The sequence below is a fragment of the Triplophysa rosa genome, linkage group LG5, assembly GCF_024868665.1.
Source record: "Triplophysa rosa linkage group LG5, Trosa_1v2, whole genome shotgun sequence".
NCBI classification, from domain to species: domain Eukaryota; kingdom Metazoa; phylum Chordata; class Actinopteri; order Cypriniformes; family Nemacheilidae; genus Triplophysa; species Triplophysa rosa.
In genome coordinates, this window is record NC_079894.1 from 25,964,169 (window position 1) to 25,979,706 (window position 15,538).

At 39.1% G+C, this 15,538-nt stretch overlaps 1 protein-coding gene across 4 annotated transcripts in view; it reads left to right on the top strand.

Moving 5' to 3' along the window:
• LOC130554525 (microtubule cross-linking factor 1) overlaps positions 1–15,538 on the top strand; it is a 67,046-nt gene that overhangs the window by 35,804 nt on the left and 15,704 nt on the right. For 2 of the 4 annotated variants that reach the window (XM_057334240.1, XM_057334244.1), the window contains exons 4-9: positions 5,600–5,659; positions 6,671–8,032; positions 11,887–12,033; positions 13,396–13,524; positions 13,698–13,916; positions 14,572–14,733. In XM_057334240.1, the coding sequence (XP_057190223.1) occupies positions 5,600–5,659; positions 6,671–8,032; positions 11,887–12,033; positions 13,396–13,524; positions 13,698–13,916; positions 14,572–14,733 (2,079 nt within the window). Of the gene's footprint in view, positions 1–5,599; positions 5,660–6,670; positions 8,033–11,886; positions 12,034–13,350; positions 13,525–13,697; positions 13,917–14,571; positions 14,734–15,538 lie in introns of all 4 variants that reach the window. The other 2 variants (XM_057334242.1, XM_057334243.1) reach the window with 2 other exon arrangements.

The window sequence follows — 15,538 nt, forward strand, 5'->3', positions numbered from 1 at the left end:
GGAATGACGGACTATTCTGTTACCGCGGAATAAAATGTCAACCGTAAGAGATTTTTCTATTCCATGTATTCCGCGGAATGTAAATAAGTGGGCGTGGTTAACTCGGCGCTCTGCAAATTAGGCGCTATTCTGAAAAAAACTAATGAATTAATCCACCCGTAACAAATGAACGTATCAAACATTCTTTTGACCTTCTTTCAGTCTGTAGTTTAGTGATCCGCTCCAGTCCGGCGTGTTCTCTCTCACCCGCAGTGCTCGTGCAGGGATCTGCGCCAGCATTTAAAAAAGCTCATTCTCAACACGTATTTCAGAAGTCAGGTTGTTTTGAAAAGCTGTTAATAGTTTTATAAAGTTTAACTAACTTCAGGCGAGCCAAGGTGAAACTTGCGTTGAAATGCGCGATGATGCGCGTGAGCGATTTGATGTGACGCGCTTCTACCTCCAGTTTTGGGAGACGCGTGAGGAGTCACCAGAGACTCGCAGTGCAAAAACAAGCCCGAGAATAAACTAACCTAAAGACAGAGAGTCGCAACACACTAAAAGTGCTCATCTAATAGAGAGTGAAGAGCGATAAAGACCTACAGTACAGACCCCATGAACACCAGTTTAGTCATATACTGTACTCTCATTGTTTGTGCATATTCATACTTTATTGTTATATATGTTGTCTATCTTCCTACTGTATACATATGATACTGTATAGCCAGAAGATAAATATGAATAAATAATACATCTGATTATCAGAACTTAATTTGATATCTTTAGTACATTTTCATAACTTACCTACATTTTAACTATGGTGAGCATTTAAATGAACTGTAATAAATAAATTAGTTAAATCAATCTAAGAAAAATGAGGTATAAAATATAAAATTATAATGGGAGATTGTTTCATGAAATATATCGTTACCGTGAAATAAAATTACTCATTTTTTGAAATAGATTTTTGGTCATTCCTCCTACCTCTAGTTGAAGCTAAAGCGAATTATAAATCGCATGTGTGGAAGCATTTCGGTTTTCCCGTAACAAGAAACGAGAAAAGGTGACGGACAGACAAAAAACAATATGCAGACACTGCCAGACTGCGGTGAAGTACAATTCGGGGAATACGACTAATATGAAGAGCCATTTGTTACATCGCCCCGAAAAGTTTCATGATGATATGAGGAGAAAAAAATAGCAGTGAGTGAAGCAGTGAATGAGGTGAGTACCTGACTGGTTGTGAGTTGTTAAAAGTTGACAAACAACTCAAACTTTTTTCATTTTAATTTTTTCATGTTTCATGTTCTCAATTTTTATGTTATTAATTTTTATGCTATTACTGTTCTTTGCACTTTAAAATGACCTAATCTAAAAATAATAAATGTGATCTTTGTTCAGTCATAGTTTAATAAACACTTATACCACATTTTTCCAAGTCTTCATTTGTTTTGTTTTTTTTCCTGCACAAAATTCAATAAATATCGTATCGTAGTCTTCATATCGAGGTACTATCGTATCGTGAAATGTGGATACCGTTACATCCCTACTCATTACGCCTATGGACTGTCCCCACGGAGATAATAAACCAGACGTGTGTGTGTGTGTGTGTGTGTGTGTGTGTTCATGTTTGTATATCCCGGTGGGGACCTAAACCTGAATGCACACCAACACATGGGGACTGGTGTCACCGTGGGGACCAAAATTGAGGTCCTCATGGGCACAAAAGCTTATAAATTGTACAGAACAATATTTTTTTAAAATCTAAAAATGCAAAAAGTGTTCTATGATCTTTAGGTTTAGGGGTAGGGTTAGGGATAGGGGATAGAATATACAATTTGTACAGTATGAAAAACATTACGCCTATGGACTGTCCCCACGGAGATAGTAAACCAAAGCCTGTGTGTGCGTGTGTGTGTGTGTGTGTGTGTGTGTGCGTGTGTGTGTGTGTGTGTGCGTGTGTGTGCGCGTGTGTGTGCGCATGTGCGTGTGTGTGCGTGTGTGTGCGTGTGCGTGTGTGTGTGACTTTGGGTTTTGACCCCAGTGTTATCTTTGCTCAGTCACACTGTCAGACAGCAGACTCTCTCCTGAGACATTAGATATCACATCAGTCAGTCATGATTCAGCTTAATTTATGTACCTATTGTATTTCTTTTCACTGTCGTCTCGGATCATATCAGTTTTTTGGTGCTGTCGTTTTGATATGTAAATGTCTTTAATCCTGGGGTCTCATTTATAAAACTCTCCGTAGATTTCATCATAAAAGTGTATGTACGCACAAAAGTAAGCAAAACGGTGCGCACATATTTACTCAAAGATTTTTTTTATTAATCCTGATACGTGCTTGGAAAACAGCATACGCACATTTCAATGTACGCCTCATTTATACATCAGGCCCCAGATGAGGTTTCATTCAAATTGAAAGATGTCTGATAGTTTGGAAGCATCAGCCAACACGAAGTGTGAAGTTCTGTGGCTCAGTTTTTCAGTAACAGACAATATGTTGAAGTCTGATGTCTGAAACAGAATATTCAGGCTGAATGTGATGTTTGAAAACTGGAGAAGGGCATCGGTGTGCTACAGTATTATGTGTGTGAGCTGTTGGGTACTCATGCGGGTAACGGTTTGATGTGTACGGTCTGATGTACTGCTCTGTGTTAGGGGGTTGGATGTTATCTGTCAGTCTGTGATATCAGGACTGCGCTGATCTGATTTGGGACGAGGCCAACAGTAGGATTATTCGACCGTAGTTAGACTGAGATTATCTAAACCGGAATGAGCTGTGGGCATTATGTGCTACTCTGACCTCCTCTCTGATATTCGTTCCTGGGGAACATAATGTTTTTATCATCTGTGCAAGAGCGATAAAATAAACTTAAATAGCTCAGGTTGTTTTGCTTTGGAAGAACGTGATTTTAAATCTGTGTGCAGTATAAAATCATAAGATCTTTCTGTTTTTGAGGCTTTGTCAGTAAACCGCACCTGTTGCATTATCTAAGATAGGGCTGCAAAGAGCTCACGCAATCTTTTCTGATGTCTTAAGTTGAGAACTAAAGAAATACCATCTAAACAAAGTTCTTGTTAATGTTTTCTTTTAATTCAATTCAATTCAATTTTATTTATATAGCGCTTTTCACAATGTGCATTGTTCCAAAGCAGCTTTACAGGAGCAAATAAGAAAAACACAGAAAGGTAAAACACAGCACAATGCATGGTGTTTATAGACCAAGCAAGATCATTATAATAAATAATATCTAATAAATAAATGAATAAATAAATGCAGTCTCCCGGTGAGCAAGCCAACACTGCACTGCTCTGCTGTGGTGAGGAACCCAAACTCCAATGATGAATAATGGAGGAAAAAAAACCTTGGGAGAAACCAGGCTCAGCCGGGAGGGCCAGATCTCCTCTGACGTGTCATAGCTGCACTCAGTGACCCCGACCAAAGGTATATTTTAAATAGGGTGTATTCAGTGGAGAAGCAAAATGGTACAACATTTTACTTGCTTTTTGTAAAAACTGATACAAATGTATTTTGCAAATAGTGTAAGCAGTTTTTGCAGTGTATGTGGGATGTTGTAGGCAGCTATTTGGAACATATTGAGTGTTGCCAGGGTGTTTCTGTGTGGTTGCTAAGGTGTTCTGTGATGTTCTGATTCCGATCCTTATGGCTCATATTTTTGCCTTACAGGTGTGGGGAATTTTTTCACCAGTTGTATCGTTCGACCCTTCATATAAGAAGTAGGAATAATCATGTCTGCATCAGAAAGGAAGAATATGTCCATTTGTTTCATTGATGTTTCTCTGGCGGTTAAAGGCCATGACTTCACTGGAGGACCACTGAAAGTGAATCAGGAAATCATGAATCATAAATTGTAACCACATTACACACTGAACCAAACCCACAAAAATTACATCATTCCAGCATCTCACCCGCCTGTGTTTTTACTGTATCTAGGCTGCCTCTCTCTCTCTCTCGGTCCTCAGCACAGGAAATGATTAAAAGGTTTCAAACTCCTTCCCATCTCATGTCAAGACGCCCCTCTCACACTTTCCATCTGTCTGGCCATAAATGATTCAGGCTACGGTGGCCATCAGCATCTCGATTTAAATTCTGTTTATGACTCAAAATAGTGCGGCAGTAAGCAGAACACAGTTTAAGTTTACCCTCTTTTACCCAAAGAAATAATCAGAAAAAAAGATATTTACTTATGCAGTATTAGTACAGTAATATGAACTCCCTTAAAGGTACCATGATGATTTCAGGTAATGTGCTTTGATATGTATCTCTCTGATATGTTCTTTGTATTTCGTAGGCAGTTTTGAGAAATCAAATAAAAAAACCTTACGTCTGACTTGTCTCACAGGAATTTGTGACATTACTAACACGAATTTCGCAACTTTTTTCGTGTCACCCAGCACGACTTTTAATCTAATGTATTTTAATACGTGGTACCTTTCATATGTATAAATATTAGGGCTGTCAAAAGATTAATTGCGATTAATCGCATCCAGAATAAAAGTTTGTGTTTACATAATATATGTCTCTGTACTGCGCATATTAATTTTGTATTTATAAAAACATACATACATGTATACATATTTAGGAAATATTTACATACATTTATTTATATTTATCAATAATTGAAATGATATATAAATGTTTATTAATTTTATATTTTTCTTAAATATACTGTATGTATGCATGTGTTTATAAATACAAAATAAATATGCAAACTGGTACACAAACATTTTTTATGTAAACACACACTTTAATCAACGCAATCTGATGGGAATTCATATCTATTTTACAAGGTGGCTCATTCGTTTGAATTCCTATTTCCTACGATCTCATTGGTATGTTTTCTTATGATTTGACTTTTCCCCTGTGACGTTAGGTTTAGGGGCGGGGTTAGAGTAGCCATTTATCATTGTTTTGCCGCCTCGTGAAACTCACATTTTTAGCAAAATTAGCCTTTGCGGCTGTGATTTTAGGGTTTGGGGTGAAGTAAGGTGTTGGTTAGCCACATCCTAAAATATGTATGACTTCTTTTGATATCAGGTTATAAATATATAAATGTAAATACACACGCAGTATGTGTATTAAAAGTCGTGCTGAGTGACACGAAAAGAAAGTCGTGCTGAGTGACATTAAATAAAGGTCATGCTCACTGACACGAAAAAATGGGGATATTCGTGTCCATGAACACGAATGAATAGATTCCAAATTTCATGTCTATGCCACAAACTGCCCTGAGACTGGGTTGAACTTGTGTTGTACAGGGATCTTTGAAATGAAATGTCACATGATCAGTGTGATGAAATATATCTTTGTGCCCGGAGGCATTATTAGCCTTTGGAGAATCAGGGTTCAGGTGCAGTGTGATCTGGTTGTTTGTAATAACAGGTTTAGATTTGATGTGATGTTCACGATTCATGGTTTGATTATATAAGATGTTTGAATTAATCATGTTTTTTCAAAAGCTCGTGTGTGTTCCACTTTTGGCATGGTGGAATGAAGATGTTTAGCATGCTGAATCACACGTTTCTTGCTGTTAGAGTCGTTTTTTCCTCTTGTTGGTTCTCTTACACCTTGAATATTTGTTTGTGTCTCTTGCAGACTGCTCTGCGCAGACGGGGGAGCAGAGAAACATTCAAAGACAAGAAATCTTTATCTCAGGTGGATACACACACACACACACACACACACACACACACACACACAAGCATTGCTGTACTTTACTGCTGTGTTTTCATTTGTAGTATGTTTACACAATAAAAAATTGAAAAGTTTTCCTTTGCGTTTTTGAAAAGTGTCACGAACACACGACATGGTTATCAAAAAGATCTGCATTTACATGGATCCGGGAAAATGAATAAAAACGCTGTATTATGCATACGAGGCCAGTGGATGGCGCTGTTGCGCTATAAAGAAACCCTACGTGCTTGCACACATCTGCATACACTGTTTTAATCTAAAAGCGCTCTTAATACACTTTGTCGGCATGTATGTGCGTTTATAGTAGTGTGCATATAAATACTATGTCTCCGCTGGTTGTAGTGGTAGAGTAAATCTACTTTTTGCTTGAGAAATGATAATAAGTATGTACACGGCACAAACATGCAGCATGGAACACTCACGCATGCATGTCTGTATGCACGCGTAATACGCATGCATATGACGTCATCGTTTTTGGAAAACGCTGCCTTCAGAGTTTACACGGAAACAATAATGCCGTCGTTATGAAAAACTTAGTTTCCAAAACACAGTTTTCGTGTAAATGAACAGTCAAAACGCATAAAACGTTTTCAGTTTTTAGTTGAAAATGGTCTCGTGTAAACGGCCTCTTATGGCTGGAATACACTACAAGACTTTTAAAATCTGAACAGATCTTTTTTAAACTAGACATCATAAACGTTTTGAAAGTTTCAGATAGAAACACACTAACTGATCAAATCTGCAGACTAGCACAGACTTTCTGCAACAGGTCCAGATTGAAAATCTGGGCAAAATCTGAGCGAAAGTCTTGTAGTGTATTTTAGTCTTTACTCTTTGCCATATGAAAAAAGGAAATAAAGAACTTCCAAGTATCAACACATCCAGTAGTGATTTGCTGTAGAAATCAGTTGTAACTGTATATTCACACGTTTCTGTCTGTGTTTGTGTGTGTTTGTGTTTGTGTTTGTGTAGGAGGACAGTGCAGACCTGCGGTGTCAGCTTCAGTTTGCCAAGGAGGAATCAGCCCTCATGCGTAAAAAGATGGCAAAAGTAGGCCGTGAGAAGGATGAACTGGAACAAGAGTTGCAGAAGTATAAATCCGTATATGGAGACGTGGACAGCCCTTTACCCCTGACGGAGGTGATGGGCGGAGGCCCCCACACCACCCGCGAGGCCGAGTTACGCTTGCGTCTCAAACTGGTAGAGGAGGAAGCCAACATCCTGGGCAGAAAAATCGTAGAGCTGGAGGTGGAAAACCGCGGCCTCAGGGCGGAAAACGAGGACTTGCGCTGCCAGTACGAGAAGGACTGCTTCGGACGGGAACCCTTCTCGAGCGTTCCCACCTCTCCGTACGGTGGAGACGCGCTGGAATCTGCAAGCGAACTGCGGCGGCACCTGCAGTTTGTGGAAGAGGAGGCAGAGCTTTTGCGTCGATCCATCTCTGAGATCGAAGACCACAACAGGCAACTGACATCCGAACTTAACCGCTTTAAATTCGGGCCCAGTCAGAGTGACAGGGAGTCTGAGGAGGCCGACGGTGGAAGTGTTGGGATGCCAAAACCAACCAACGGTAGCGGAGGTAACGGATTCACGGGTGCGGGGAGCGCCGCCCTACAGGAGGAGCTGAAAGCCTCCAGACTCCAAGTGAACGAACTGAGCGGGAAGGTCATGAAGCTACAGTATGAGAACCGGGTGCTAATCTCAAATATGCAACGGTGCGACCTGGCGGCACACCTGGGCGTGCGCACTGGCAGCCCTCACGAAAGCGACGTGGACGCTGACACCGGGCGAAGAGAACCAGACGAAGAGGAGACGGCCAGGCTGTTGTTACTGCACCCCAAACGGGAGGGTCCTGTCGGCGGTGAGAGCGACTCCGATGACCTCTTTGAGAAGACCGCGACCTCTGGATTCGCAAGCGGCGACAAACCCTCCGAGTTGGCCCAGCGGAGACGAGAAGACCGAGAGATGCTCAACAACGTCAGACACGAAGCGGAGCGACTCACGAAAACGGTGGAGCGGCTCATCGTGGACACGGAGAGTCTGATCCGCGAGGGACGTCTGGTGATCGTGGGAGCGGAAGGTTCCGATACTGAATCCAATCCCAGCACTCCGGTGCTGGATACCATCAACACCTGCATGAGGACTTTACGGACGGATCTCCAGATGTTCATGGATAAAGTGGACCACCTCGGGGATGGATTACGAGACCGCACGGACGACCTCTCCCCCATGCCCAACCTCACCGAATCAAGCAGCTTCCTTTCCACGGTCACTTCCATGTCGAGAGACTCGCCCATCGGGACAGTGGGAAGAGATCTGATGTCGGACCTTCAGGTAGGTTTCACACAATCTTTCATCTCTGTTTCAAATGCCTCATCAGTGTTTGCCGCCACTTGCGATCACATGACATGGCAACTTCCCTTTCCTTTGCTGCTTTTTTAGTTTTAAGCCCTTTGTCCCTTTGAGAATGCACACTGTGATTCTGCACATCTACACTTTTGTCAGTCCTGAAAATCGCAACGTGCTTCAGAGACAAACTTAAAGGCAACGCCTCTTAAATTCTGTGTATGAAGCGCAAATCTCTTGATGGCATTTTGGACACTTTAGATGGAGGTGGTAAACATTACCCAAGCGAGTCAAGTAAATACCTTTTGTCATAGTTAATGTGCAACTTTACGGTTACACACACGTGTACAAGCACCTGCCCTGAGTGCCGCCCAGCTCAGCCAACATGCTCTTACCTTTTCTGTCCTTGTTATAACCATGTGACCCTCATACCAGCCCTTCCTCATATCCACACCCTCATGTCTTACCCTGGCTGCTTGCTTTGTTACTGCTGCTGGGGCGGGGGGCGATCAGGGGTATTTGCTGCATGGCTTCACAGGGCAACAGGACCATAAATGCTCTCTGAGTATAATCCGTGTGCAGGGTCCAAAATTAACACGTGCTACAGTAGTGTCAATGGCACTGATTTTATCAGCCGTAACTATGTCTTTTTGGCCATAAAACTTGTTTTTGATCAAATGTACGTTAGTATTTACCGTAGTAAAATATAGTAAAAATATATTATAGTATTCTGTAGTATCAACTGGGAATTGGGAATTGATGCGCTGCAAAAACTTTTGTGTACTTACTAAACTTAAGTATTTAGTATAATAAAATTGTGGTAGACTGTAACTGGAGTATATTATAGCAACTAATATGAACAGTATTCTGTAGTATTAAACTGTAGTGAATTGATATACTGCAAAAGCTGTAGTATACTTCAGTAGTTATAGCAAAATTTTAGTATATTATGGCAATTACTATATATAGGCCGTTTCATCAGGCGCACCTGACCCTCGGTTAACTTGTGTTTGGCTAGTGTCTAATAATATAACTATTCAAATTGTATTTAATTTTATTTATGTTAATATTAATTTATATTATTATTTTATTGTATAATAATTGTATTAAATAAACGATTTGTTGAATTTTGTTGCAAGTTAATTTTATTAAATAAACAATTTGCTGAATGGGTCCTGTAGTTTTGTCGCATTTAAAGAAACCGTATGGTACATTGACATCTAGCGGTTGAGCTTGATATCGCAGTCTAAGTTCAAAATATTGGAGAGACGAGTTTAGCCAAGTAATGCTTCTTCTCGGTTTCTTTAGCTTGTTATCAGAAATAATCTACAGGCACTCTATTGCTTGTAAATGTGTACCGGAAGTTAACTGCAGCCCACGAACACGCACATGCGCAATAACGTTTGTTTATGTTGTCACTTTGAAACCGTCTATACAACAGAGTAACTCTCAATTTACTCTCATTTGGCGCTTGTCAATCTTGGACCCTGTTGATGTGACGTGATTCATGCTTGCATTTGTTAAAATGCCAGTAAAATTGTGATTATTCTGGGGATCAAGAGGAAAGTGTGTAGAGCTATACAGTTAAAGCTAATGCCAAATATTGTGAAGCATGTGTGAAATATCACTTACACTGTGTTTATGTTTCAGTTCTACAGTGTAGTGACGTCAACATTAACTCAACACACTATGACTAAATTTAATGTTTGTACTTGTTTTTTTTTTATTTGGTTGATAATTCTCAAGAATGATACATGTGGATTTCTAGGGTTTTAATAAATTATTTTTGAGTGTTTGAGTGTGATGTTTGCTTAAAACCGCTCTTCATACAGTTGCTTGGAGCTTTAATCCTGCTTTGCGCTTTTGAAACTGCTGTATGATAACATGAGTCAACTTTCCAACAAATAACCCTTCTGAAAAACACAGCATTTATCTTTTATTTGCATCTAGAATTATTTGATTATTTGAATTGAAAACACAAATTTCAAATTGAACTTTTAGGCAAATAGCATGGGTTATTCTTTAAAAGATTTTGCATATTTGTGAAGATGTTATAATTAAAACGTCTCATTTGGCACATGTTTTGTGGTGGAAGCCATGGGTCAAGCTGGCGGTTTCTTTGCTTTTGGGTGCGTCACTTCAGTCCCATCACTATCACAAAAACACTCACATCAGGCATGAAACTCACGGCCTTCATCTCACATCTTTTAACTGTTTGGATAATGTTAAGAGAGCTGAAACTTCATTGATGACGTTGTTTAATAGTTTTCAGTGCATGGCTGAGCCAGAATACTGCTGTCGGGTCTAATCCAAACTTCTGTCAAATCTCACACAGACCACAATGGTTGCTGCTTGTTATGCCTCCTGTTGTCGCTGATCTTAAGATTGTAGTCATAGTTAAAATTAATATATATTTATTTAACAGGTTGTAGGTTTGTTAACTTTAGTACTGTAAATGCGTTATTTTTTGTTCATGTTAGTTTATTGTGCACTTTTTGTTTTATTAATATTTTGAATTAGTTTTTATGTAATTTTTTATATTTACATGTGTATTTTGGTTTGAATTTTTGTTGTGCTTTTATCATTTTATATTCTATTTATTTAGTTTTTTGCTATATCATTTTTTATTTTATATATTTCATAGGTATAATTTATTGTAACTTCAGCTCTAGTTTTAGTTTTTATTTATTTTCATTTAATAATTTTAGGGACCTGAACTTGAACTTATTTTAGTTTATTCCTGAGGCAAGATTTCTAATCTTCATTTTGTTTAAGTTTTTCCAAAAAATATTTAGCCCAGTTTTTTTATTTGATTTCAATGAACAGAAATGTTTTAATTGTTAACTATAACAACCCATGTTGGGCATTTACTAATGTTAGCAGATAAAATTGAATTAAAACATGTATTAGTATTAGAGATGAATAAATGAATTTTTAGTTTTTTAACTAATATAGTTTATGTTAACAAAAAGAAACCTTTTTACGAAGTGTTATTGATTTTTATAGTATTTTATGTATATTTATATAGTTGCACAGCTATTACATTGACAATAACGTTGTAAGTTTCCATTTCGTATGATTAAAATAATATTCGATGTATGCCTTTGATAAAAAAATAGCAATTACGTTTGTTATAAATTAAAATATTATTATTATATTATAATAATATAATATTATTATGCTTTCATTACGCATTTAAAAATATTGAATTCTAAACTAATGGATCAAGTATGTTAAAATGATTTCAATAATTATTAAATGGCAAACCACATTTTGTGATCTGAATATAATAGTTCTTTCAGATTTTGATGGGAAGTTTGGATTTGGCTCGACGTTCAGTGTTTTATTTCCAGCTGTCACTGTTCATTTTGGGTTATTGGTTGTAAGACTCATGTATCATCGCATGCGCTTCATAACCAGTGTTTTGCGTTCTTTTTTCCCCTTTGGCCCCTCCCCCTTCTCTCTCTCTCCCCTCATTGGTTCCATCCAGACGTTTCCACCCATGATTCTGTTTCTCCTCGTGCTCGTGCTTGTGCTCTTCTCCTCTCTCTCCTATGCCACCATCTTTAAGTTGGTCTTTCTTTTCGCGCTTTTCTTCGTCTTGTAGCCGCTGGCTCTCAGTCTTTTTACATCTGATTATTTTCGTTAACCCATAACCTTGATTTGTTTTTCTGTTTAAGTACGATGTGTGTCAAACGATCCCTTCTGTGCATTTCACATTTTGAGTTCCACATTGAGTTCTTGTTTTCCACTCTTTCTCGTATCGTGTGTGTCAAATCTGTTTGTCGTTCACCGGTCCCCACACGCCTCCCCCTCTCTCCTCCACCCTCCCTCACTCACAGTACTGGAGAAAGGATGAGCAGGACTGGTGCCTAGACCGGCAGAGTGGCCCGGAGCCCCAGGGGCAGGTCAGCGCTAAGGGCTGTGCCACACCCAGGGCGGTCCCTGGACTCACTAGATACATCAGACCCCACAGTTTCAGACCCGAGGTCAGTTCCTCGTCCATCTCCCTTTAACGTCGCTTTGTAGAGTTTGGGAAAAGAAAAAGCATGAAAATGCCTTGAAATGGGTTTGTTTCGCTGTTTCTTTAATTCAGTGCACACGTGAACTCAAGTAGTGACATCATGTGAAAAAAGTCATTGAAGTAATAGGCAGATAAATAATATTTATGTCCTTACTGAAGGTTTGTATTTTGCTTTTTTTTACATTTTACATTAAATGACATTATCATGGCATAATTTATTTTTTGTGGTATAAAAAATGCTGGGTTGTTTTAAGCCATGGTTGAGTAAAAAATGGACAATACCAACCGTTGGTTTGAATTAGCCCTGGAGATGTATTATTTATTTGACTCAATCAAGGGTTAAAACAACCCAGCATTTTTTCAAGTGTAATTTATAAAAAATGTTGAATAAAAAAATGAAAAAGTGAATGCATGGAGAATTTTAGCGAAATATTTACCAAAAAATGGAATAAGACTTTCCTTGATCAAGGATAACCTCAGCTCTGTGCATGAATTATTTAAGAATATGGCACCAGATTTAAAAATAAAAGTTTTATCAGCTTTAAGACGAGCTTGAATGGTGTTTGAGCGCAGAAGGGTCAGTGTGTGAATGTTGTGTCTGTCCTTCACACAAATCTCTCTTAGGATGACGTGTGTGATGTCTGTGACTCCGTCCCAAAACCTAGTGAGCTGTCTACATAGGCAGCATTAGATGATAGTAAGGAAGTACAGTAGACTTTTGCATCCAATGGTTCTTGATTACACACATCACAACAGCTAAATGATGCAAAATACATTTATTTAATTCACACCATTGCTTCACAACATTTATTTGTTTTTTGTCACTGCACTCAGTCACTGCTGTATGATTGAAATCAGATTTCATTGATTTTTCATGAATAATCTCCATTCCCCATCCACACACACAGGAGCTGTTGAAAATGTGATGCGTCTCTTCACATTATTGTTCGCTTCTCAAGGAAAAAAAATAAAACTGTGTGTCAGTCATCTACAATACATCATCAGTTGACATATACATGTATATTGTATATTATTTTTGTATGTTTAAGCCTCGGTTACGTGTTGGTGAACATGCACTGTACATGCTAACAAAAAATCTCAAGAGGATAGGGGTAGTATATTGTTCTTTTGCCACAGAGGATTATGGGAAATGTAGTTTGTCCCACAAGCTTATGTTATGAATCCACTCAATGTCATAAGTTCATGCTAGTTTTTCTAGCTTTATTTCTATTTACAGTGCAATACAATGTGTGCGTGAGATTGATGGTGTCTCTTTTGAAAGTGCTGGGATTTTGAGACTGCTCTTCTGTGTTCTGCTGGGGTCCAGTTTCGTGACCCGGTCCTGTCTGAGGTGGGAACCCCTGCCAGAGAGATGCAGCTACGCCTGGACCATGAGAGGAGGCTGAGATGTGGACCGGAAGAGAGAGAGAGCATCACATCCACATCCATCACTCAGGTAACTCAGATTCACTTTGAAAAAAAAACGATCTGTCAATCAAAAGACTTCCCGCGTATGAAATACATATAAAACAAATCAGACTCTACATCGGTTGTTCTCAGCTGGTTTTCGTTTTTCTTTTTATGCACCTTTATCGAGCTGCCGTTACCATGACTCTTATGAATGTTCAGGATGAGGAGAGATGGCGTTCAGAGGCACGTCGTGGTCTCGAGCTGCAGGGGCTTCAGTCTCATGAGCCGGCGTGGCCGCAGGAAAGAGTTCTGCTGCAGCAGGAAGTCCGCTGCTTCCGCCACAACATCGTCATCGTCTACATGAAACTGCGATGGATCCTTATGCACTGGAGACTCGGACGCAAGACAGATGCCACAGAGGAGAGCGCACACGCGGAGGTGATGAAACTAACCGCAGTGGATCCAAAAAGGCTGTCCTGGTTCAAGAAACCGTTAGCCACTTAGATTGCTGATTACACTTTTTTTATTATGTTTTTTTAAGTATGTATGTTCATACTGGGGATCAAACACATGATGGTATTGATGTTTGTGTTGCTAACACAATGATTTATAATACAAATGTGAATTTATTAGTAAAACTACAACAGAACTATTAGTTACGTTTATTTAACTATTTATTTTTATGGTAACATGGTATTATCCGAGGTCATTATAGTTAACTTAAACTGTTAAAACATTTCTATAAATTGAAATATTCAGGCCTATATCATTTAAAAAAGGTTTCACTAAGAATAGACATCTTAAAAATCTAAATCTTGAACTAAAATAAAAATCTTGAATTTAACATATTCAGCAATAAATAATTAAAAAAGCAACTTAAATTAACATGAAAGTTAAAAATATAATAAATGTAGTATAAATAGGTTTATAAATACAAATAAAAGTTAGTTCAAAATATTCAAGCTTGAAACGGTTGTAAACTTCTGCTCATGCACAATTGTGACATCATGCATTATTGTGCTATAAGATGCTACAATACGAGCATATTAAAGTTGATTCTAAATTGACCTTTTTTGTGCGTGTGTTTCTTCAGTACGAGAGGTTGGAGAACATTCCAGAACTGAGTGTTGTGATCGAGCAGGCTGACAGCGAGATGGAGAGAGAGGACCGAGTGTATGCCCACATCACAGGAAGTGACATCATAGAGCCCGGTCCACTCTTGCTTTCTCCTGAGAGAATCCAGTACCAGAAACAGGTGCTGTTTCCACATCAGTCGAACAAGTAGAATAACTTAGATGTAGACATCACCTTATTTTCGACATCCTACACAACAAGAAAGTGTATTTATCATCCTCCGTGTTTAAACAAGCTGATCTAGAAGATGCCAGACTGTTAGTCAGTCTGTAAGATGTTTCTGCGGAATATTCTGGTATACACTCACCTAAAGGATTATTAGGAACACCTGTTCAATTTCTCATTAATGCAATTATCTAATCAACCAATCACATGGCAGTTGCTTCAATGCATTTAGGGGTGTGGTCCTGGTCAAGACAATCTCCTGAACTCCAAACTGAATGTCAGAATGGGAAAGAAAGGTGATTTAAGCAATTTTGAGCGTGGCATGGTTGTTGGTGCCAGACGGGCCGGTCTGAGTATTTCACAATCTGCTCAGTTACTGGGATTTTCACGCACAACCATTTCTAGGGTTTACAAAGAATGGTGTGAAAAGGGAAAAACATCCAGTATGCGGCAGTCCTGTGGGCGAAAATGCCTTGTTGATGCTAGAGGTCAGAGGAGAATGGGCCGACTGATTCAAGCTGATAGAAGAGCAACTTTGACTGAAATAACCACTCGTTACAACCGAGGTATGCAGCAAAGCATTTGTGAAGCCACAACACGCACAACCTTGAGGCAGATGGGCTACAACAGCAGAAGACCCCACCGGGTACCACTCATCTCCACTACAAATAGGAAAAAGAGGCTACAATTTGCACGAGCTCACCAAAATTGGACAGTTGAAGACTGGAAAAATGTTGCCTGGTCTGATGAGTCTCGATTTC